This window comes from Phoca vitulina, unplaced genomic scaffold, assembly GCF_004348235.1.
Source record: "Phoca vitulina isolate PV1807 unplaced genomic scaffold, GSC_HSeal_1.0 scaffold2, whole genome shotgun sequence".
Taxonomy (NCBI): domain Eukaryota; kingdom Metazoa; phylum Chordata; class Mammalia; order Carnivora; family Phocidae; genus Phoca; species Phoca vitulina.
Window position 1 is genome coordinate 88,545,762 of NW_022589705.1, and position 21,393 is coordinate 88,567,154.

General features: G+C 59.3%; 1 protein-coding gene across 6 annotated transcripts in view; it reads right to left on the reverse strand.

Annotated features, from left to right (window-relative positions):
* ARHGEF10L (Rho guanine nucleotide exchange factor 10 like) overlaps positions 1–21,393 on the reverse strand; it is a 142,465-nt gene that overhangs the window by 22,656 nt on the left and 98,416 nt on the right. For all 6 annotated transcript variants that reach the window (XM_032392665.1, XM_032392656.1, XM_032392646.1 and 3 more), the window contains 4 exons: positions 18,174–18,260; positions 16,729–16,949; positions 16,196–16,350; positions 8,362–8,510 (listed from right to left, as the gene is read on the reverse strand). In XM_032392665.1, the coding sequence (XP_032248556.1) occupies positions 8,362–8,510; positions 16,196–16,350; positions 16,729–16,949; positions 18,174–18,260 (612 nt within the window). The remainder of the gene's footprint in view (positions 1–8,361; positions 8,511–16,195; positions 16,351–16,728; positions 16,950–18,173; positions 18,261–21,393) is intronic.

Consider the following 21,393-nt stretch of genomic DNA (forward strand, 5'->3'; position numbering starts at 1 on the left):
AGGTGAGCACGCTCGGCCAAGGAGGCTGTGCCGCCCTCCTGCTGAGGGTGTGAGAGGCGCCAGGAAGGGTCACGTCTCAGTTCCAGGCACGGATCTGCACCCAAGACAGCTGGGCAGGGGGCAGGGGCACCACGGGGACAGGGGAATGATTCCAGGCTTGACCCAGATCCCCAGAGCCCAACTGGATGCTGTCAATGGGATTCAAGCTACAGTCAAGGACTAAACAATGTGAATGTAATTGACCAATTTCCGCCTCTCACCTGCACACATACACAGGTGCACACACACCTGTTCACACACACAAGCGGTCCTCACCCCCATGTGTCTGCTCACACTGCTCAGGAGCCTCTTCCCACACACCCATTCTCACTGAACCTGCTCCAGGAGGCCTGGTTCCCGTTTGGCCACACTGTCACTCCTCTCCTGGGCTCCCGGGCTCGGTGGAAGGCATGTCTGCCCCACAGCAGAGCACGGGCACAAGGATAAGGCCCCTGCATCCAGGGCACCTACTCTGGGTCAGGACTTGTGCTGGCCACTGTCTCACCCCACTGCCTTCTCTCCCCAGGTATCCGGGGGAGCCGACGCCTGGCCCTTTGCCTCTGGCCATCGAGCCAGACATGGTGGACCCCGGGCCTCGGGACCAGGCACTAGAGAAGAAGGAGCTGGAGATCCTGGCTCCACCATCGGATGTCCCACGTGATCCTGACCAAGTCCTGTCCCTGTAAAACAGCTGTGACACGGTGTGCTTCACATGCATCCAGCTGCTTAGCCCTGGGGTGGGTTCTGTAATTATCCCCATTTTACAGCTGGGGAAGTGGAGGCACGTGGCGGGGAGCCAGGGGCTGAAGCCAGCCAGCCCAGCTCCCAAGCCCACGCTGACCACCATGTGAGCCCACTCAGTCATGGCAGCAGGACTGCCCCCTTAGAGCTTCCGGCCCAGCAGACCCTCCCCCAGTCTAGCTGCCAGGCGTGAGATGACCATCCTGTAATGGTCTGAGTGCGCCAGGCGCTGGCCTGAGCCCCTCCCTGTGTGATCTCACTCGATCTATGATGACACCTGGAGTCTGGTCCTGGCCTCAGACTCCCAGTCTCCACTGTAGGAAGGCCCAGCCCAGGGCCCGGCCTTCAGGGGTCCATTCGTGGCTCTGTGTGTCTTTGCCAGCTTCTAGGGGGCTAGGAAGCTGCTCCTTTGGTGTCTGTCCTCCCTCCCCCCTGCGGCGGGGCTCAGAGGGGAGAGTGACCGCAGAGGAGTGGGGGGACATGGATGGGAGGACAGACTGACAGCCAGAGACGCTGGGGGGCAGGGGCTCAGAGGCGGAGGACTGCCACCTGCCACTATCGTCTGCCCCCTCCCTCACCTCCAGTCCCCCATCTGTTCTCTCCATAATATCCTCTTCCATCTGCCTTCCCCCCACCACCTCACTTGGCTTCTCCACGGCTTCACAGAACCTGCTCCCTGAGCCGACAGCTTCAAACCACTTGTTTTTACACCATGAAATCCTTTACCAACCTAAATCTTCCAGGACAGGGGGAGACCAAATATGGGATACAGGAAAGCTCTGAGCTCTTCCCAGTGAGGAGAGAGGGGGCCTGGAGCCCTGTCCCTCAGCCATCCCCAGCCCCACAGGACATCCCTGGAGATACCTCCTCACAACCCCCAGAGCCCTGGAGCAGAGCTGGCCCTGAGTCATGCCTGGCCCCTCGATACCCTCCCCAGGAGGGGGCCCCACAGGAGCCCCAAACCCACCCCCAGCCCCTGTCCTTCACAAGCTTCCTGAAAGGAAGTTCTTCTGAAAGTCTAACCTCAATTCTTCCTGCTGCTGGAAAATGCTCACTGTCTGAGCCTCCTGGGAAGTCTCCACAACCTTTAGAAAATCAATGTCTCAAGTTTCAACTGCCAACTTTTCATTTTAAAAAAACAATAGGATGACAACAGCAATGACACATACACTTAAGAAAATTAAGACAAAACTGTGAACAGAGATGACTCCCTGCAGTGGCATGAGCCCTTCCCCGCATGCTCAGGTGGCCCACACACTGGGGCTCGGGCACCCCCAGGACTGGGTGAATCTTTCCGCCCTCACGCCAATTTGCATACCATTACCCAGGAAGCCCTGCGCCTAGATTTCGCTTTTGCAAATTCCCACCCGTTTCGTGTCATAAATAAGATAGGAGACAGAAAACTAATACAGCCCAGTGATGCATTATTCATGCCACGTCACACTGTTATGATAGATTTACAACAGCTAATACATGCAAACTAAGTTTGGGCACTAAACGTGAAAATTAAGGGGGGGGAAGGTGGCCCCACGTGGGGGTGGGCAGGGGGACATCTGGGGGCTGTTGGTGTTCAGGAATCCAGAGAAGTTTCTTTTCGGGCATGCCTGAGGACCAAAAGCATCAGTGCCCATATCAGAGGCCAGTGGCCAGGCGCTGAGGGCGTGGCGACCGCAGGATGTATGGGAGCCCGAGCCAGGTGGGATTATCGACAGCACACGCTCTGAGAAGCGCCCTTCATGTGCTCAGCACTGAGCTCTGAAGCAGGTTAACAGCACACCCCTGTCCAAATCTCCCCTCCTTGTCCACCACAGCCAGAGCCCATCGCCCTAAAGGAAACACCCATCACAGCCCTGCACTGAGAACCTGCTACACATCAGCCTGGTCTCAGCACCAGGCATGCAATGGGAGCCAAGCAGGCGTGGTCCTGCCCTACACAGTCTCGGTCTCGTTAATCCGGTAATTGTCCCCAAAACGTCAACATGCAGCTTTGGCCAGTGCTGTGAAGGAGCACGGTGCTGTGGCGGCCGGTCCCAGGGGGTGACGCGGTGCGTGTGGAGGAGGGGAGGTGGTCCAGACAGACTTCTCCGCCGGTGGGAGAGCTGGGGTCTCATGAGAGAGAGGCTGCCCCAATTAACCCTCACAACAGCCCTGCAGGACAGGAGCCAGGCCCCGGGCCCAAACACTGATACAACCTGCCCTGTGTTCCGGCACTTCCCAGGTGACCTGTCCCCAGTAAGTTTATTCTTTAATTAAGATGCAACAACCATCCCACAGCCGGCTTCCCCTCCAGCGATCGGTTAAAATGAACTCCATATGACTGGATTAGACTCTGAAGGTGCCGATCCAGATAATGAACACAAGGATGCGGTGTTGACACGGGCCCTGGTGAGCTACATTATGCTTTAACAGGTCTCGCGGCGGCTCCACTGGGATCAAGGAGCCGAACAAGCAGTCGGTGGGCCAGCGTCACACCTAGAGACACACTGTGGGGGCTGGCTCCGCAGGGGGCAGGCTCAGCAAGGTCAGGGTGGCCACTGGGGGCCAAGTGGACCTAAATGGACACAGCTGGTGGGGGGCAGGGGTGCAGTGAGAGGCCTGTCCCCAGGGAGCCCTCCAAACCGTATCTGTGCTCGGCGGGGCTGACTCTGACCCAGCTCATGGTGCGCTCTCTGCTCAGAGCATCTTCCCTGCCTCCTCTCTTCCTGCACTCATCACAGCCACGCACCTGCCCAGTCCAGCTCAGGGGTCCTGACCTCCAGGAACCTCACCAGCTCCTGTCCCTCCTCCAGCTGGATCTGGCACCCCTCGTGCCTCCCCTGGGTTCCCACTGGGCTTGCCCCCTCGCAGTCTCCTCACCCTGGGCTGACACTCAGCACCCCGGGTCTGCTCCCCACACTGGCCTCTGGGCCCCCAAGGAGCTGAGACCAGGTCTTACTCACGTCCATCCCTCCAGCACCCCACACAGAGGGCCTGGGAATCAGGACACCCATCTGTCCATACACCGTGACTACTGACTCAGAGCACCGCTGTGTAAGCCGGACACCGGGGAAAGGAAAATGAACAGGCAGCAATCCTTGGCCCGGAAGACATGCTGGTGAAAAAAGCACGTGCGTAAACAAATCAGAGTTCCCAGCAATTACATTTAACAGGACAGAAACTGTGGGGGACAAACGCAGCCCAAAGGACACAGCCTTCTGCCTACCCAAGCAGCTGACACAGAGATCAAGAGCAGACTGAGGAGTCAGACGTCCATGTTCAGATCCCAGCTCAGCCTCCTTCTAGCTGTGTGACCTGGGGCAAGTCACTTAACCTCTCTGTCCCTCTGTTTCCTCATCCATAAAGTGGGAATAATAATAATGCTCATCTCATAGGGTGATCTGAGGATTAAACATGTTAATTCCTGCAAAGTACTTAAACCCATACCCGATCCATATACGTTGGTTAGTATCACTTTCCTGGGGGTGGTAAAAATCAGGGAAAGCTCCTTGGAGTTAACACAATCCCTAGATTAACTCCTTATGTCTCCACATTTGGGCCAGAGCCCCAGCAGGCACACTCCCGGGCCCCCTGGCTCGGAGCACTGAGCAGTTAGTTCTAAGCACCCCAAATCCCCACCGACGGTTTTCTCCAGCCTGGGGGAGAATGTGCCACGTCGCTGCTAATAAGCAGTGCCCTTCCTCTGAAGTAAAGCGTTCTGCAGAGAAGTGTGCTGAGCCCTGGGACGGCAGCCCTGCTCCCCCTGGCCCAGCCGGCCACAAGCCGGGCCCCACAGACGGCGTCATTAGGCAGCAGCCAGTCCGGGCTGTTTCCAGAGCCCCGGCGCTGAGGTGGGCAGGCTTCCTCTCTATCCCAAGCAGCGGCCCGAGTGCAGCTTCATTAAATATGCATGGTGATCACCTCGTTATTGTGCCGAAGGGCTGTGTGTACTGAAGGTGAGCTGCCCGCACCAGGCAGCACACAAACTTTTCAATTTCCCTGCCTGCAGACGGGTCGCATGCTCCCTCCGACCCACCACCCCTTCCTCTGTCCTGCCTCCCCGCACCCAACGCCCTCCTGATGCCCTCCGCGGTGTGCAATGCAGGTAAAAGGCCATATTGATCCCCTTCTTCAGAGCAGCTGGTCCAGAACTAATCTTAAATCATTGCAGCCTCGAGCTGCAGCCTGGTGGCTGCTCAGCCCCAGGGACGGTGGGGCCAGAGCTGAGCTTCAGGGCCCGGTAGGACTGCACTGCAGCTGGCAAGAGGTAAAATCGGGTGAAAGAGAGCCAGGGCCCGGCCCCATCCCTGTCCTGCCCTTCGTCCATTTGTCTCACGATCCCCTTCCTGCCGGCAAAGCCAGGATGGCAGACCCGCGACACGGACGCACACCCCATACCCACCAGCAACACCAACTCAAAGGGAGCTTGAATCTCCAAAAAAGCCCTATATATGGTAATAAGGACTTAACTGAGGCAAATAATCACAATGATAACCAATGTTCGTTGAGCACTTGCTATTTGCCGGGCCCTGTGTGAAACAGCCCTTCCACACTAAGTATTCTCATTCAACCCTCTACAGAGTCCTATCAGCATCGCATTCTCCAGGTGATGCCACTGAGGCCCAGGAGGGCTGGGCGCCTTGTCCAAGGGTGCACAGCTTGGCAGGACAGAGCCAGGGCCATCTAAAGCAGCCAGCCAGCCAACCACACACCTCCAAGGGAGTGGGGTGCCCAGGGAACCCAAGGGGGGCATGGCCAGGACAGAGATGGGGGCCACTGCCCTGGGTGATGCCTCTCAATCCACCCCTCCAGCAAGTCTCAGGGCCCTGGGCGGGGGACAGGGGGGCCCAGCTTTCACCAGGGCACAGGCCCTGTGGCCCACACCTCCTCCCCAACAACCATTAGCCGCTGACTCCCACGTGATTTCTGGATCCTCTGAACCTTTCTTTAGAAGAGTCTTCTTTAGAGACACCTCTTAGTTCACAGCCTGCCTCCCAGTGTCCCCAGCTGCCTCCTCCCTCTCCCTCCATTGCCCCTGTTGGCAGGGCTAAGAGCGTCCTTTGGCCAACAGGGCACTTGGAGGGCTTGCTCCTTTCCATCTCATCCTGTCTCTGCTCTTGGCTTCTTCATGTCTCTGGGCTCACTTGTCCCACACAGTTCTCCTGGTCCTATTCTTGAGGTTGTGTCTCTCCATCAGATTGGAAAGCCCCCAAGGGCAGGGGTCTGTCTCCCCCATTTGACTGGAGGCCTCCGAAGGGCAGGTGGTATCTCGCCATCAGATTGGAGGCCCTCCAAGGGCAGGCCTGGGTCTCTCCCATCAGACTGGAAGCCCCCCAAAGGCATTGCTGGGTCTCCCCCATCAGATTGGAGGCCCTCGAGGGCAGGCTGTGTCTCCCTCTTCGGATTAGAGTCCCCCCAAGGGCAGGCTGGGTCTCACTCATCAGACTGGAGGCCCCCAAGGGCAGGCTGTGTCTCCCTCTTCAGACTGGAAGCCCCCAAGGGCAGGGCTGTGTCTCCCCCATCAGTCTGGAGGCTGCCATGTGCAGGACTGGGACCCCTCCCCGCTTCCCCAGCTGCCCTCAACTGGGCCCCAGTGCTCAGCTGCTGGCTGAGCACCCCTCACACGGCTCTCCTCCACACGAGTTGGAGCCTGCACAGGGTGCTAGCAGGAGAAAGCCAACAGGGCACCCAGGCCTGGCGTAAGGACAACGCAGGGACACTGGGGGAGGGGCTGCAGGGGGGAGGCCAAGGAGTCAGATGGGCCCCGTCCTTCCTCCTACCAAGTGGCTTGAGTTTCAGGGACCCCAAAGGCCCTGGGGGAACCAGCTCTCCCTGCTCTCCTTCTTCTCAGAAGGTGGAGGAGGTGAGAGGCCCTTGGGGCAGGTGGGGGGTGGTAGCAGGCAAGCCCCCCAAAGCAAACCAGGGGCTGGGAAGGGGGTCTGTGGCTACAGCTGCTCAGGGCTCCCCTCCCCACTCTGGCTTCCCCCCAGGAGAAAGAAGACCAGAGGGGGAGGCAGTAGCCTCCTTCCTGTTGAGGCCCCCCCGGCCCCTCCCCAGATCCCCCACCTGGCCGGGCCCAGCGGGGCCAGTGAGGTCACTGGTCCTCAACAGGATGTTCCCAGCCCTCGGCCTGGGACTGGGGCCCAGGAGTCACCTTCAACCCCCAACACCTTTCTCCTCTAAAGGATGATGAGAACTCAAAGCCTAAACCCTCCGGTTCTGCCCAGAGCACTGCCCCCCACCCCCGGCTGGCGGGCTGGGGTGTAATCCCTCCTCCTCCCTTCCCAGCACCAGGAGGGGCCTCTAATCAAATGTGCTCAGCACTGGCACTGACCAGGACTGTGGCTCCCAAGCATTATCTCAGTGAGTGAGAGGACCCCCCGGGAAGGGACACTGAGCCCCCTTTCACCAGTGGGAAACTAGGGTTCACAGATGGGGCCCTAACGAGGCACCAGCAGGTGAGCAGCACTGGGACGCAGAGCAGGGCGCACACAGCTCCAGAGATTGCCCCTCAGGTTCCAACAAAAACAGAAAGTGAGCACCACGACCCTGAGACTCAAGCCAGGGTCCCAGGGCACGCCCACAGCTCCCTGGGCCTCAGTTTCCCCACCTGATCCAGCCCTCAACACCTGTGATCTTACAATGGCAGGACTCCCTTAGTGTGCTTGCCTGGCTATTATGTAGCCAATTTACAGCCCATTTATAGAGATGAGCCAGTGGGCAAATGGCAATCGCCCCCCCACAGAAGCTCACCTGGGGCACCTGTCTGTTCCAACCCTGAGCCTATACCCACACCTCTACTCTGGGCCTGATTACCAAGGCCCCACTCCAAGCTGACAATCCAAACAAATCAAACGATGGCAAACATCACCGAAATACCACTGGGGAGCCATGCCTGAGTCCATGCCTGTGGCCCGGGGACCAGGCCCTCATCCCGGTGGCCAGGGCGCAGGAGGTGCTCAGCCCACAACATGGCAAGGGGGACGCTGCAGCCTCCACCTCCAGTTTAAGGAGCCCAGGGGCGCCCAGGCGGCTCAGTCGGTTAAGCGTCTGACTCTTGATTTCGGCTCAGGTCATGATCTCAGGGTTGTGAGATCCGGCCCCGCGTCAGTCTCCATGCTCAGTGGCGAGTCTGCTTGAAGATTTCCCTCTCTCCCTCTGCCTGCTCTCATTCCCTCTCCCTCCCTCTTTCTCAAATAAATAAATAAATCTTTAAAAAAATAAATTAAATAGAGCCCAGCCTCCAGGACAGCTGCGTCCACCGGCCTCCCCTCAGCACAGCCGGGTCCTGGGTACGGTGTGAGGCAGGGCTCCCAATTCCTGCTCCACAGGCAGCAAGAGACACAGCCCAGGGGCCAGATCACGGCTCAGCCCCGTGGTCGGGACCCTTCCCCTCCAGGCAGCCCCGGGGGTGCATGCTGGGGCAGAGGGCAGGGCCCAGCAGTGATTGGTGGCCCACTGTGCTTCTCAACAAACTCTCACGGATCCCTGAGACACAGCTGGGGCTGAGCACGGTGCCAGGCAGACATGAGAAGGGTCCACAAGGATGCACCCAGCAGATGGCCCAGAGGCCGGCAGCCTTGAGCCACAAGGGAGGGCCAGTACCTGAGTCTGCAAGCTAGTGGCATCCACCACGGTGACCCGAGGCCCACAGCTGGCCCACAAGGTGTCCTCCAGGCTCAGCAGGGTGCGGACGGGTCCTGGCCCCACAGTCAGGCACACGGGAGGGCTCTCCAGGTCCCAGGGGACACCTCCTGCAGGGAGAGGAAAGCAGCAGGTCAGGAGGGAGGCAGGGAGGGAATGGCACATAGGTCAGGGGCCCAGGGCTCCTCAAGCCTTGGGAACTGTCGGGAACCCTCAGCAGTGGGCCCAGCCGGGCCCCACAACACCCTCCCGCCCCTCTCTCTGGCCCTTCTCCCTCCTCCAAAGGGGCGGGGCCGTTCCTATCTGCCTCCATTATGCTCCACCCCCTCTGGGGGCTGTACCCCCCAATTCACTCTCCTTCCCTCCTCTATCCCCCTATCTCTTTCCCGTGTGGGTTCCCCCCCACACACACACACTTAGTAAGCACCAACCCCGGGCCAGGCCGGGTGCTGGGTACTGGGAGGACAGGAATGAGTCTGATACAGACCCTGACCTCCAAGAAAACCCAGCTGGCCGGAGAGAACAGGGGGTTGTCAGCAGCCCCCACACAAGGTGCCAAGCAGAGATGAGCAGGTGAGCACAGGGGGCCTCGAGGAGTGCTGAGACAGATGGAAAACTCTGCCCAGGGGCAATCCAGAGAGGCGTCCCAGGAGACGTGGCATCCACACGGCCCTGCCGAGGCAGCTCAACATGGTGGGAAGTGCCCTGAGCTGGCCCCCGTTCTGCTAGAAACTCAATCAGGACTTTGAGCACATCTCTCCCCCTTCTCAAGGCCTCAGTCTCCCTATTTGTAAAATGGGGAAACCACCCAGACTGTCTCTGAGGATTGTGACTAGATGTTTCTGGCAGACTCTCGCCAGCTCCGAGATCTCGCCGCCTCCGGGGCACTCTGTCACCTTTACCAAGATCTCTGATGACCTTCTTCTTCCAGAGACACCGCCACCTCCAGGGCCAGAAGAGGAAGTCTGAGAGGCGATTGGCGCCCAGTCTACTACCCCTGAAGACAGAACACACCAAGGGACCTGGCCTGGCTCTGAACAAAATTCTCCCCTGCCCACCCTGGGATGCTCAGCCCACCCAAGAACGTGCCCAGAATGTTCCCTGGCACGTGAGCAGCGCCATGAAGACTGGCGTTTCTCTGAGGTCACACCCAATGTCACACAGAACCTCAGTGGCCGCCCTGTCCTGCCCGCATGCCAGGTGAGAAGGGGGGTTGAGAGGGAACGGGGGGCATACTCCGGAGACAGGCAGCAGTGGCTGGGGCCTGGGAGGGGGTCAGTGCCCAGCAACCCTCACATGCTCCCCACCAGGCCCCTGGAAGGAGTCCGAAGGAACCCCACTCACAGACCCCCCCCCCCATGAGCCAGCCGTTGTGGGGGCACAGCGGGGAGCAGCAGGCCCCCGAGCTGGAGTGTGGCAGAAGCCGCCGCTTGGGGTGTATGGGGAGGAGCCCTCGGAGGACAGATCAGATCCCCTACCACCCCCCTGCCCCTGGGCTTTCCCTCTTCCTCTACCCTCCCCACCTGTGAAACAGGTTCTCCCCTCGCCCTTCCGTCCTACTTAACATGCCCAGGCGCCCAGCTTGGCTAGGAGCCAGGGAGTCGGGTGAACATGAACACGGGCCAGAATCCTGGCCGCATCCCCCAAACGTCTGCCAGGCCTCGGACCAGCGGCGGCGCCTCTCGGAGCCTCATCTGTCCAATGGCACGAGTGTGCCCGCATGCGGCCAGGGCCACGGGCCGGGGGACACGTCGGGGCGCTGAGCACGGGGCCGGCACGCGGCCAGGGCGGCTGATGGCTGTCGCTAGCGCCGCTGAGCCCCGGCACGCCAGGCACGCTTTTCGTGAATTCTGTCCTTAACTCCCGGCAAGTCTACGTGGAGGACCCTATTCTTATCCCTGTTGTACGCTGAGAAAACAGACGCAGAGTTTAAATAACCAGCCCAGGTGACGGGGCCAGAAAGTATCCGGGGCCCATTAGCTCCTGTTTGGTGTCATTCGCCACAACGCAGCGTCTGCGGGAGCAGGCGTTGACTCCACCTGACTGATGTGACAACAGAGACCCGGAGAGCGAAGCTGCACAAAGCCACCCAAGGGGCGGCCCGCCAAGCAGGATTTGAACCGTGCTGACCGGCCCCAGCCTCCTTCCCCAACCCCTGCTGTCCTCTCAGCTTCCCGGAGTTTCCAGAGGGCTCTGGGACCAGGATGGTGAGTGACCACAAGGCGTCCAGGCCTCCACTGGGGACCCTGACCCCCACCAGGACTCCAGAACCACAAAACGCAAGGCCTCGGGCGCCCCCCCGTGGCCATAGGTGAGTAGTGCGGGTGTGTGGCCGGAGCTGGAGCCACTCTGGCTGGAGAGGGGGGTTGCTGTGACCTCTCCCAGCGAGGAAGCAGCTGCGGATGCTGGGACCACATCCGAAAACAAGGAGGTGAGGGCTCTGCCCCGTGGGCATAGCAGTTTTGACCACCAGAGCCCTTGTACTATCTACCTTGTATTTTTCCGTCACAGAGCATGGTCACGGCTGCCGGGGGTAGGGGCTAGGGTCTGACACCCCTGAGGGTCACATGCACGCTGACCTCTCCTCCCCCTGCTGGTGTCTCCAGATATCCCCCAAGAAATCTTGACTCCAGGACAGAATGATAAACTGGTAAAATTTAATAATAGCAATATTTTTATATCAAAAAGAACAAGGGACAAGTGTCCCAGATTAGAGGACAAAGCTCCAACAGGCTTCCCCTTGGTGGGGCTCAGCTTCCCCAGCTGCACCGCGAGGGGCCAGAACTCAAGGTTCCTCCCAGTCCTCACGAGCCACAACCCTAGGATTTTAAAGGCAATCACCCTGAGCTCTGGGTAGGGCTGACCCACGCCCCGCCTTGCCCTGCAGTGGCTCTGGGTAAGCAAGCCCATGTCCGGGCACACACGCGCACACTCACACGCACACACCCGCCCCGTGTGACAGCCCATCCGTCTGGGCCCAGCACCGGCTCTCACGCCAGACAAAGGGAGATGAAGACCCCGTCTCACTCAGCAAACGCACCTTGAGGAGGCGGGAGCTCCTCCTCCCCGAGCTGGTGGCCCTCGGGGATGCACACCGCTGGAGCCAGGAGGCAGCACACAGAGTGGAAGTCCTCGAGGCTGAGACAGGCCCAAGGGCAGCCCAAGCCCGTCGTAACGATAGGAATGACAGTGACGCTGAGTCCCTCTCGTTCCCGGGCTCCATCGGGGCACCTGTGTGCCTCATCACATCTGGCCCTCACAACCACCCTGGGAGGTGGGGCTGTCCTCACACCCGCTTCACAGGTGAGGAAACAGGTGAGGAGAACTGGAGCAACAGGCCCGATGGCTCACAGCTGGGACTCCATCCTGGGCAGCCTGGCTCCTCAGTCCATCCCTTATGCATTCCATCATCTGCCTCCTCGAGGGGGTGACCCTGGCCCTCATCCCCAGCATCTAACCAGGGACATTCCCCTGCCCCCACCCGGGGCCTGGTCATGCTCCCATGCCTGCTGAGAGATGGGGCGGCGGAGGGCCCCAGGAGGGGACAGGTAGCCGCCTGGCTCATCTCTGGGTCCTGGCTTCCTGCTCAGTGCTCCCACTTCATGGGCACTGAATATGCAGTGTTCAGTTGTTGAGTTAGTGAAAGGATGAACAAATGAATGAAGGAATGCAGGTAAGCAGAGGCTCCCGGGGGCAGCAGGCTGACTGCCATGGCCACACGGCTCTTGGCCTTGGACTCCAAGACCCCTCCAGCTCTGATGTGACGGGACTCCGTGTGGCCTGGTGGCCTTGAAGTCCTGTCACCTCTCAGCTGCTGACTCCACAGCAGTTCCCCGGGACTTGGGCAAGTTCCCAGGTTGGCTCTGCACATCTGAATATTTCTGGTCCTTCCCTTCTGCCGCGAGTCAAAGCAGGAATGCCATTTTTACTGGATCTTGGTCTCAGCCAAACTCAGGCAGGACAGTAAACCTATGACTACAAACACTGACTAATCCTTCATCCAATACTGGCTCTGAGCCCAGGTAAGGGTCTGTGCCCAAATTTCCCTTTTTATAAAGACATCCATTGCACTGAATTAGGGGCCCACCCTACTCTATTGTGATCTCATCTTACTAATTACATCCGCAACAACCCTACTTCCAAATAAGGTCACATTCTGAGGTATCAGGGATGAGGACTTGAACCTGTGAATTTTGAGGGGACATCACTCGACCCATAATAGGGGCTTTGGGGTCTAACCTGGTACTTTGTCAGAACCAGAAGGGCCCCTGGGGACCCCTGGACTCCACACCCTCATTTTCCAGGTGGGAAGGGACTTCCCAAAGTTCCATGAGTGAGCCGGGACCCAAACCCAAGTGTTCTCAAGTGAAATATTCACAATTCCCAGACTCTCCAGGCCACCAGGAGCACCAGAGGGGGTTCCCCCAGCACAGGGCTGGGAAGGGTGGCCCAGGAGCTCTGAGGCTGGCATGGGGCGTAGGTAGGGGAGTGGTTTCTGAGGCCTTAGTGAGTCTGGAGTGGGCCACGCAGCTAGGTCATGTGCCAGGAAGATGGTCCCAGACCCAGCCACATGGAGTCCCCCCCAGCCCCACACTGTGCGGCAGGTCCTGAGAGGCCCCCCTTCCTGCCCAGGCCACCACCGGAGGACACCACAGAAGGAGGAAGGGGGACCAGGCGAGGCAAGGCCTCTCCCAGAGGCCTCCCGGGCCAAAGCCAAACTGAAGCCCCAGAGGGTGGGCTCTGGAGAGAAAGAGTGACCCCAGACTCACTTGCCCTGCTGGCTGTGACAACCTTCCGGCCAGCCTCCCTGCCTCCTCTCCTGGCCACCAGCCAGAGGGCATAGTAACCAGCCACTTCCAACACTTCCCTCTACTTCCCATCAAAGGAGATAAACCCAAGGCCCACACCATCTAGCCGTGCGCTCCCAGAGTTTACCTCCTGCCACGGCCCCCTCTGGCTGCACAATGGCCTCCTCTCTGGGTTCCCCACCAGACCAACCCCTCTCCCGCCTCCAGGCCTCGCACATGCTATGAGGGAAGGATCTGTTCCATGTTACAGACTTATCTCCCAGTTTGGGGCTTCCTTGGCTTGCGGCAGCAGACCCCAGTCCTCACGTGGCTGTCTCCCTGTGTCCTATTGGACTACGGGCCCACCCTACTCCAGGATGACTCATCTTAACTAATTAAATCTGCAATAACCCTCCTTCCAAATAAGGCCGCATTCTGAGGTATTGGGGATGAGGACTTGAACCTGTGAATTTTGCGAGAACACCATTCCCCCAACTGTTCACTTGCCTGGCACCTCTGCTGCTTCAGGTCTCAGCTTTAGGATCCTGTGCCTTTGAGAGACCTTTGCCGACCAGCCCACCCCATGCCCAGGGGGTCAGGCTCTCTCGTGCCTCCCTGTACCCCCTTAGAACCCTCAGCATGATGTATAATCATAAGCTCCCTGCTTGTCCACTTGACTCTGTCTCCCACTATAGACTATAAACTGAGGGCAGGATCACATCTCTATGGCACGCACATGGTAGATGCTCAGTAAATACTTGGTAGACAAACGTTTGCAAGGCAGGAAAGCTGGTAGAGCTCCTCAACCTTCTCTTCCTGGCCAGATGACCTCCAGCTCTGCCCAGAGAAGCCAAATCCCCTTACGTCTGGAGAGGGTCCTAGCCCTGGAAAGAGGACACTTGGGTTCGGGTCTCGGCTCACTCATGGGACTTTGGGAAGTCCCTTCCCACCTGGGAAATGAGGGTGTGGAGTCCAGGGGTCCCCAAGGGCCCTTCCGGTTCTGACAAAGTATCAGGCTCCAATCCTGGGCTGAAAGCCAATGATTAGACGCCAAACCCCCTATTATGGGTTGAGTGATGACCCTGCAAAATTCACAGGTTCAAGTCCTCGACCCCAATACCTCAGAATGCAGCCTTATTTGGAAGGAGGGTTATTGTAGATTTAATTAGTTAAGATGAGTCATCCTGGAGTAGGGTGGGGCCCTAGTCCAATAGGACACAGGGAGATGGCCATGTGAGGACTGGGGTCTGCTGCCATAAGCCAAGCAAGCCCAAAAACTGGGAGACAAGTCTGGAACATGGAACAGATCCTTCCCTCATGGCCCCCTGCCAACACCTTGATCTTGGACTTCTGGCCTCCAGAATGTGAGACAACACATTTATGTTATCTAAACTCAGTTGGTGGAGGTGCTTGGGGGGCTCAGTCAGTTGAGCATCTGCCTTCGGCTCAGAGGTCGTGATCCCAGGATCCTGGGATCGACACCCACGTCGGGCTCCCTGCTCAGTGGAGAGTCGGCTTCTCCCTCTACCTGCTGCTCCCCCCGCTTGTGCTCACTCTCTCTTCCTCAGACAAATAAATAAATAAAATCTTAAAAAAAACTCAGTTGGTGGCATTTTGTTATGGTGGCCCCAGCCATCTGATACACCCCCTCACCCCCTCACACCCCGGTGCCCAAATTGATAAGTCAGGAACCAAGGGGCAAAGGGCGCAGGGCAGCCCAGAGTAGGGACCAGGGGGCCAGAACGGGGCAAGGCAGGGCTCACGGAATTCAGTGGGAGCCAGAGGGTGGGGGGGTCCCTTTGAAACCCATGTCTAAACCTCCAAAAATCGGAGCCCATATTTACATTTACACGCATGCAATGTCTGTCAGTAAGAGGGATTTTTTTCCCTCCCTCTTCCCCCTTTAATTAAAAACTATAAATGCCTTATCAAAAGCCAATTAAAAATACCAACACAGTGCCAAGTGGCAAAAAAATAGCTCAGTACAAATATCCGTTTATAACCCTGCAACAGGCAGTGATGACGCAGCAATTAGAGGCTCTTGGGAGGGAGGGAGGGAGGGAGAAGGGAGGGGGAGGGAGGGGAGGAGAGGGAGGGAGGGAGGGGAAGGAGAGGGAGAGAGAAGGGAGGGGGAGGGAGGGAAGGAGAGGGAGGGGAGGGGGGAGGGGAAGGGAGGAGGGGGAGGGGAGGGGAGGAGGGGGAGGGGGATGGGAAGGGAGAAGGAGGGAGGGGGGATGGAGGGGAGAAGGGGGAGGAGAGGGAGGGGCCTGCGGGATGCCAGCCTCAGACTCCTCAGCCCTCTCTGGGTGCACTGGGGGCGGCTGCCCTCCCCCCAGCACACATCTTGGAACTGGGAGCTGAGTAAGCCACAAGGGGACCGGGACCATGGCCCTCTGTGTGGCTGTGCACAGGCCGTGTCCCCTCCCGGGGGCTCAGCTTCAGCAATTCCCGCGGGTTGTGGTGAGAACTCAGAAAACGTGCACCCATTAAGCACCTGAATGTTCCTGGCGCGCAGCAGCTCCGACCCCACCAGCCTTGCCCTCCAGACATCACACTCTGCACCATCCGTGGCTCGTGGCTCCATAACATCCCAGGTTCAAATGCTTAACGCCATTAAGCACTCACTCTGCCAGGCCCCAGGCTTTGCCTTCGCTAGGTGGTTTAACCCACGGGGACCCATGAGCCCTGGGATGACCCAGGCGCAAAGCAACCACTCACCAGTGGACACAGCCATCGAAAGGGCAGTGAAGTGACCCTGGACCCCAGAGTCCTCGTGACCCCAGAGTCCCTACTCTTGTAGAGTCTCCTGCCAATGGGGTGAGCTGCCTGCATAGCAGTGAGCACCCCATTCTGCGGGGACCCCAGTGGGGATCAGGGATCTCCAACTACCCCAGATTCCCTGATTAGTCTGAGCTGCCTCCTTGGCCTGCCTCCCAGCACCGCTCCGGTACGGGATGAGCTCCCAGGCAGTGCCCAGGGCCGCCGCCCCCCACCCCCAGCATCCTCACCACTGGTCCGGGGGTAGGCGGCGAGGGTCCCGTCCTGCAGACCGGCAAGCAGGTGGAAGGCGCTGTGGCTCACGCAGAGCACAGGCTGTGGGCCGGGGCTCCTGCAGGCGGCCAGGCACTGGGTACCCGTGTCCACACTGCCGTAAACCAGGATGCTGTGGGGGAGACCCGAGTGACTCACAGAGCCCCCACCCCCACTGCCCAAGGGCCCTCCTCAGGAGAGGCCTCCCTCCCCTGTCAAGAGGCCTTTGTTCCGCCCTTCCGGAGCCTGGACTTGCCCAGGATCTTTTGAGGATGGCGCCCTCCCCCACACCCCTGCCCCAGGGAGAACTGGAGGGGGCAGGTAAAGGTGCTAAGAAGACTGTCTTCAGCACCACACAGACCCAAGTGGGAACCCAGACATGTCGCCGTCCCGCTGACTGACCCCAGGCTGCTACCCCTCAGTTTCCCCCCAAAATGGGGCAATGATGCCGGCCTCACGGCCACAAAAAGAAATGAAGCACCAACGCGCGCCTCCTCCCCAGGCCCCTCACCTGCCATCCTGGAGCCCAAGGCAGATGGTCGGATGCACTGCAGCCGAGGGGTTAGTGGTCACATGGCTCTCGTCTCCACTCTCCCCCTCCTCTGGCTCGGGAATGTACTCCATGCAGAGCACAGGGGCCGCCAACGGGAAGGACTTGACCGTGCGGGGTGAGGGCCGGTTCAAGGAGAAGATCTCAACCTGGCCCCCTGCACCTTCCTGCCCGCCCCCGACCTGCAGCAGAGACCCAGAGAGGCCATCAGGCACAACCACGAGGGTGGGGACAGAGCTCGGCGCCTGCCTTCCCGGTGACCTGTCCCAAACTTCTACTCATACTGAGGTTGGGCATCAGGAGGAGCACCCCCTTTCCTGCCCCCACACATCCCGCTGTCCCTGAAGGTCACTCTTCCCCAGCTGCCATGGCAACAAGTTAGATTCAGGGCCCAAAGGAACGCAGGTAAGGAGCTAAGGTAGACCAGATACCCAGTCAGCTCTCTATCTCCCCAACTTTAGAGTAAATTTCAACCAACAATAGTGAACATACATCTGTCCCTTTACAATGTCCTTTTCCGTCTTTTTTACCATTCTACCTCTATGTTTAGCCAATGGTAAGCACTTAATATATACTTGCTGAATAGATGAACAGATGGATAAATGGATGGATGGAAGGAAGGGATAGAAGAATGGGTAGATAGATGAACAGATGGATGGATGATTATATGGATGAGTGGACAGATGGATGGGTGGATGAATGATTATATGGATAAGTGAATGGATGGATGGATGGATGGATGGATGGATGGATGATTATATGGATAAGTGAATGGATAAATGGATCAATCATGGATGGACATACCACACGCTAGATACTGGGGAAACAGTGAGGAACAAATCACCCTCGGAGAGGATATTTGGGATGGACTCTGAAGGGTGAGCCAGAGTTTTCCTGCCTGCATGCCTGGAGACAGGAATAAGCCGGAGCTGGAAGGTGGCCAGAGGGGGGGTGAGGTGGGACCTCAGGAAGTCTCTGGGAGAACATAGTCCGTACCACAAAGAACAGAAGAGTGCCTCTCTGAATGGAGAGAGGCTCTGCCAGCAATCCCAGGAGAAAAAAGGCAGGCACGAGAGCTGGGCAATAACCAGCCCTGCTTCCTGACCCTCTGGGTAAAGACCCTGCCACCCAGCTACTCTGCACAGCTTCACTCATTTCCTTCATGGCACATGACCATTTGCAAGAGTCATGCTCGCTTCTTTGTCCCTGGTTTTCTGTTGTCCCTGGTGAAGCTGCGTCTGCCAACTCTAAGCACAAAGCCCGGCACAGAGGTTCCCAGGAAGACCTTCCTGGGTGAAGGTGCACATAATGGGGGCCAGCAGGCAGGCAGCACCCCCTTCCCGGGGCCGTCCTCCATGCTTCTGTCCTGAGGCCAGAATCCCTGGCTGAGCTCGGGAGTGACTTACCCAGAGGTAGCCCTGTGGGAGGGACGTGCTGACCGCTGAGAAGCCCAGCAGGGGACAGCTGACAGGACTGTGGACCAGGGCCCCAAGCTGTGGAGACACAGAAGGCACACATGGGACTGAGCATCAAGGCGTCGGAGATGCTAACGTTCGGCAACAGGACCTCTGTCTGCACGACCACAGATTTCTTGGCCCCACGCAGGTCCCCAGTGAGAATCCCTGGGGATGGGCAAGCGACAGGGTTCACAGGATCTCCAGGCAATACCAATGCACTCACATTTAACCAGCGCTCTCCTAGAACCTTCTGGCTAGGAGGCGCCTGAATGATACCCTGGGCCAGCCACCGATTTTTCAAACTAAGCAACATCTGGATAAGATTTGACGAAAACCACTAACACCCACCCCGCCTTATTTTACAGATGGGGAAACGAGGCCCACAGTGGACACATGATTGCCCTAGGCCACAGGAAGATGACGAGGCCCGGCCCGCCCCAGCCTCCCTCCTAGGTCTCCCTGCATTCCTCCAGAGAAGCACAGTGGAGGAAGGAAGGGGTGCTGGACATCTGGTTCCACCCTCCTCAACAACAGAACCATTCTGCAGACAAGCCCGCCAACCCTCTGGTGCTGGCAGGCTTGTGCAGGCTGCCTGCGGGGGCCAGGGGCTCCGTCTGTGACCGGCTGTCGTCAAGAGCTACTGGCTGCTTGCTCCTCCTGCGTCTGCTGCCCCAAACCCCAGGCCAGATGGCTCTCTGGGGCCTGTTCTCTGAGCTAGACCCCGCCAGTCTGTCTCAGGCCAGGACAGCAGTGCGAGGAGGTGGCCTGGCCCTGTCACGGACCCTGCCGGAACCCCTGGCCAGCAGGAAGGGGAAGGAGGCCGAGAGGGGACAGCTGGAGGTGCCCCAGGGAGGAATGCAGCCACCCCTGGACTTTGCTGGGCAGGTGCTGCCCTCTGCTGGCGCTGCGGCCCTGGCTGGCCCCAGCCGTGCGGATGTTCTAACAAAGTGTCCAATGGCTGAAGGTGAAGAAGCCCAGAGAGGTCACCTCATCCAGTCCCCTCATTGAGGAGCTGGCAAATTTGAAGTTCAGGGCGTGGAGAGGGGAGGCGGAGGACACGACTGGCTCAAGGTCACACAGCAAGTTGGCAGCAGAGTCAGGGCTGGAATTCCAAGTTCAACTCCCGGTCCAGCGCCCTTCCCACTCTAGTTAAATTCTACCCAGAGGCCAGGCTGCCCCATTGCAGGCCTCCGCGTTCCCGGCTCCCACTTCTGCGAGGCTGGGAGCACAGGTCCAGGCGCCCAGAGCAGGAGGCTCCCCTCGTCCTGATCCCCGCACCCCCGAGCACCCTCAGGCCCCCGCTCCTAGTCATTTTGCTTCATGGTGGGCCACATGCAGCTGAGGCTGCCCAGCCCCTCCTGCCAGGGACCCAACGTTTCCATGGCAACTCCAGGGGGCCCGGATGTCAGCTGCGCCCACAGAGCCCAGGGCCAAAGTGATGGCAAAAACTGAAATGGCTCCTTGGACCCAGGAGTCCCATCTGTGCCAGGAAGCCGACTCTCCCAAATCAAGGTGCCCTGGGCAGTGAAGAGGAGAGCGGCTCGGGGCTGGAGGACGGAGACAGGCTGTGGGTGCAGCCAGCCCGGGCTCCAGTCCCAGCTCAGCTGCTACCAGCCAGTGACCCCACAAGCCTGGAGACCCTGAAGCCTCGCCAGGATGGTCGCGGGGACTAGAGAGGCAGACATAACGCACTTGGCACGGGGCTGGGCACTTCTGTGGGACGTGCTGCTGGCCCTCTGTGTGCGCCACCTTGTCTTGTCGGCAGCGCCATGCCAGGAGGGGTGGGCTGGGGCAGAGCTAGGAGGAAGGGGACCCCACAAATAGCAAGCAGCTCTGGCTAAGGAGAGCCAGGACAGAGGCACTCGGCCAGCATGCTGAGGCCTAAGCGAGCCTGGAGCAGACCCTCTGCAGGTCTGGGCTGCAGCCCCCGGCCCCCCGAGGCGCTACATCATAGAGCACCTTGGCCCCCTTTCCCAAGCCCGTGTCCCCAGGCAGGCCCCCAGGCTGGACCGCGGCTCACGGCGGGGGGACACTTTTGCACTGAGCCGTCCCCTTGCCCTCCTGCCACCCCTCCAGGGACAGCCTCCAGCGTGGATGGGTGCCACCAGGGGTGCTGCTGGGGTGACAGTCAGCTTGGAAATCCTTCGGAACAGACACTCGCGTCTTTCTGGGGGCCAACATGCCCTCCAATCTTTGTTTCCATCTCGAACACCGCGTGCGCGCCACACATCAGGCTAGCCAGGGTCTGGCGTGAATCACACCGTGTGCTAAAGCAGATTCCCAGTGTCACACGGCTGGCATGTGCAGAGCTGGAGCTCCAGGCCAGGGATGGGTGCGCCCCGATGCTGTCCTCTTGAGGAAGGCCTCGGTGTGGCCCAGCCTGGGCGCCGGCCACCCATCAGCACAGAGAAGAGAAACGCTCCTTCCTACGGCCCCCACATCCCTGCTCCTTTGAGGGAGAGCACCCCCGCACACCCTCCTCTGGCTAATAGTACAATAGCACTGACCTCGTCTACACTGGGAGGGGGCTGGGGCCAGCGAGCCTTTCCTGGAGGGCACACTTAGTCACGGGCTCCCATTAGGCCAGCCGCAGAGCCCGAGTCTGGGGCCCCTGGGACAGGGCCTGGGGAGAGGCCATGGGCCAGGAGGCAGGCCCACACAGTGGCGGACACGCTCACATCTGTTCCCAGGGTGGTTGGACAAGACTTGGGCACTCCGAGGCCCGCAGTCATCTGGGCTGCCCGCACAGCTGATGGGGCACATCTGCCCGGGCTGGGGTGGGCGGCAGGTGCAAGAGGAGTGGAAGTAGTGTCTTGGGACCCAGCAAATGGGAACATGCAGGCTCTAGTAGGTCCCTCAGGAGCTCCACAGGCTCGTTGTCCCAGAAGGCCACTCACATAGGGGGCTCCTCGGGAGATGGCAGGCAAGGGACCTGGAGGTTGCTGAGGATGCTTCTGGCTGCTACGTCCCCAGGCCTTGAGAATTCCATATGAGGAGCTTCTCAGATGTGTGCCCCCAGGTATGGGGTGGAAGACAGCTCCCCAGTCGGGTGGGTTTCTTTCAGGGACGCCCTGGAGGCAGCGGCTTGTCTGTGACCTCACCACCCAGGAGTGATCTGTCAGGCCATGGTCTGAGTCCCATATTCTCGAAAGGACTAAGGCCATCGGGG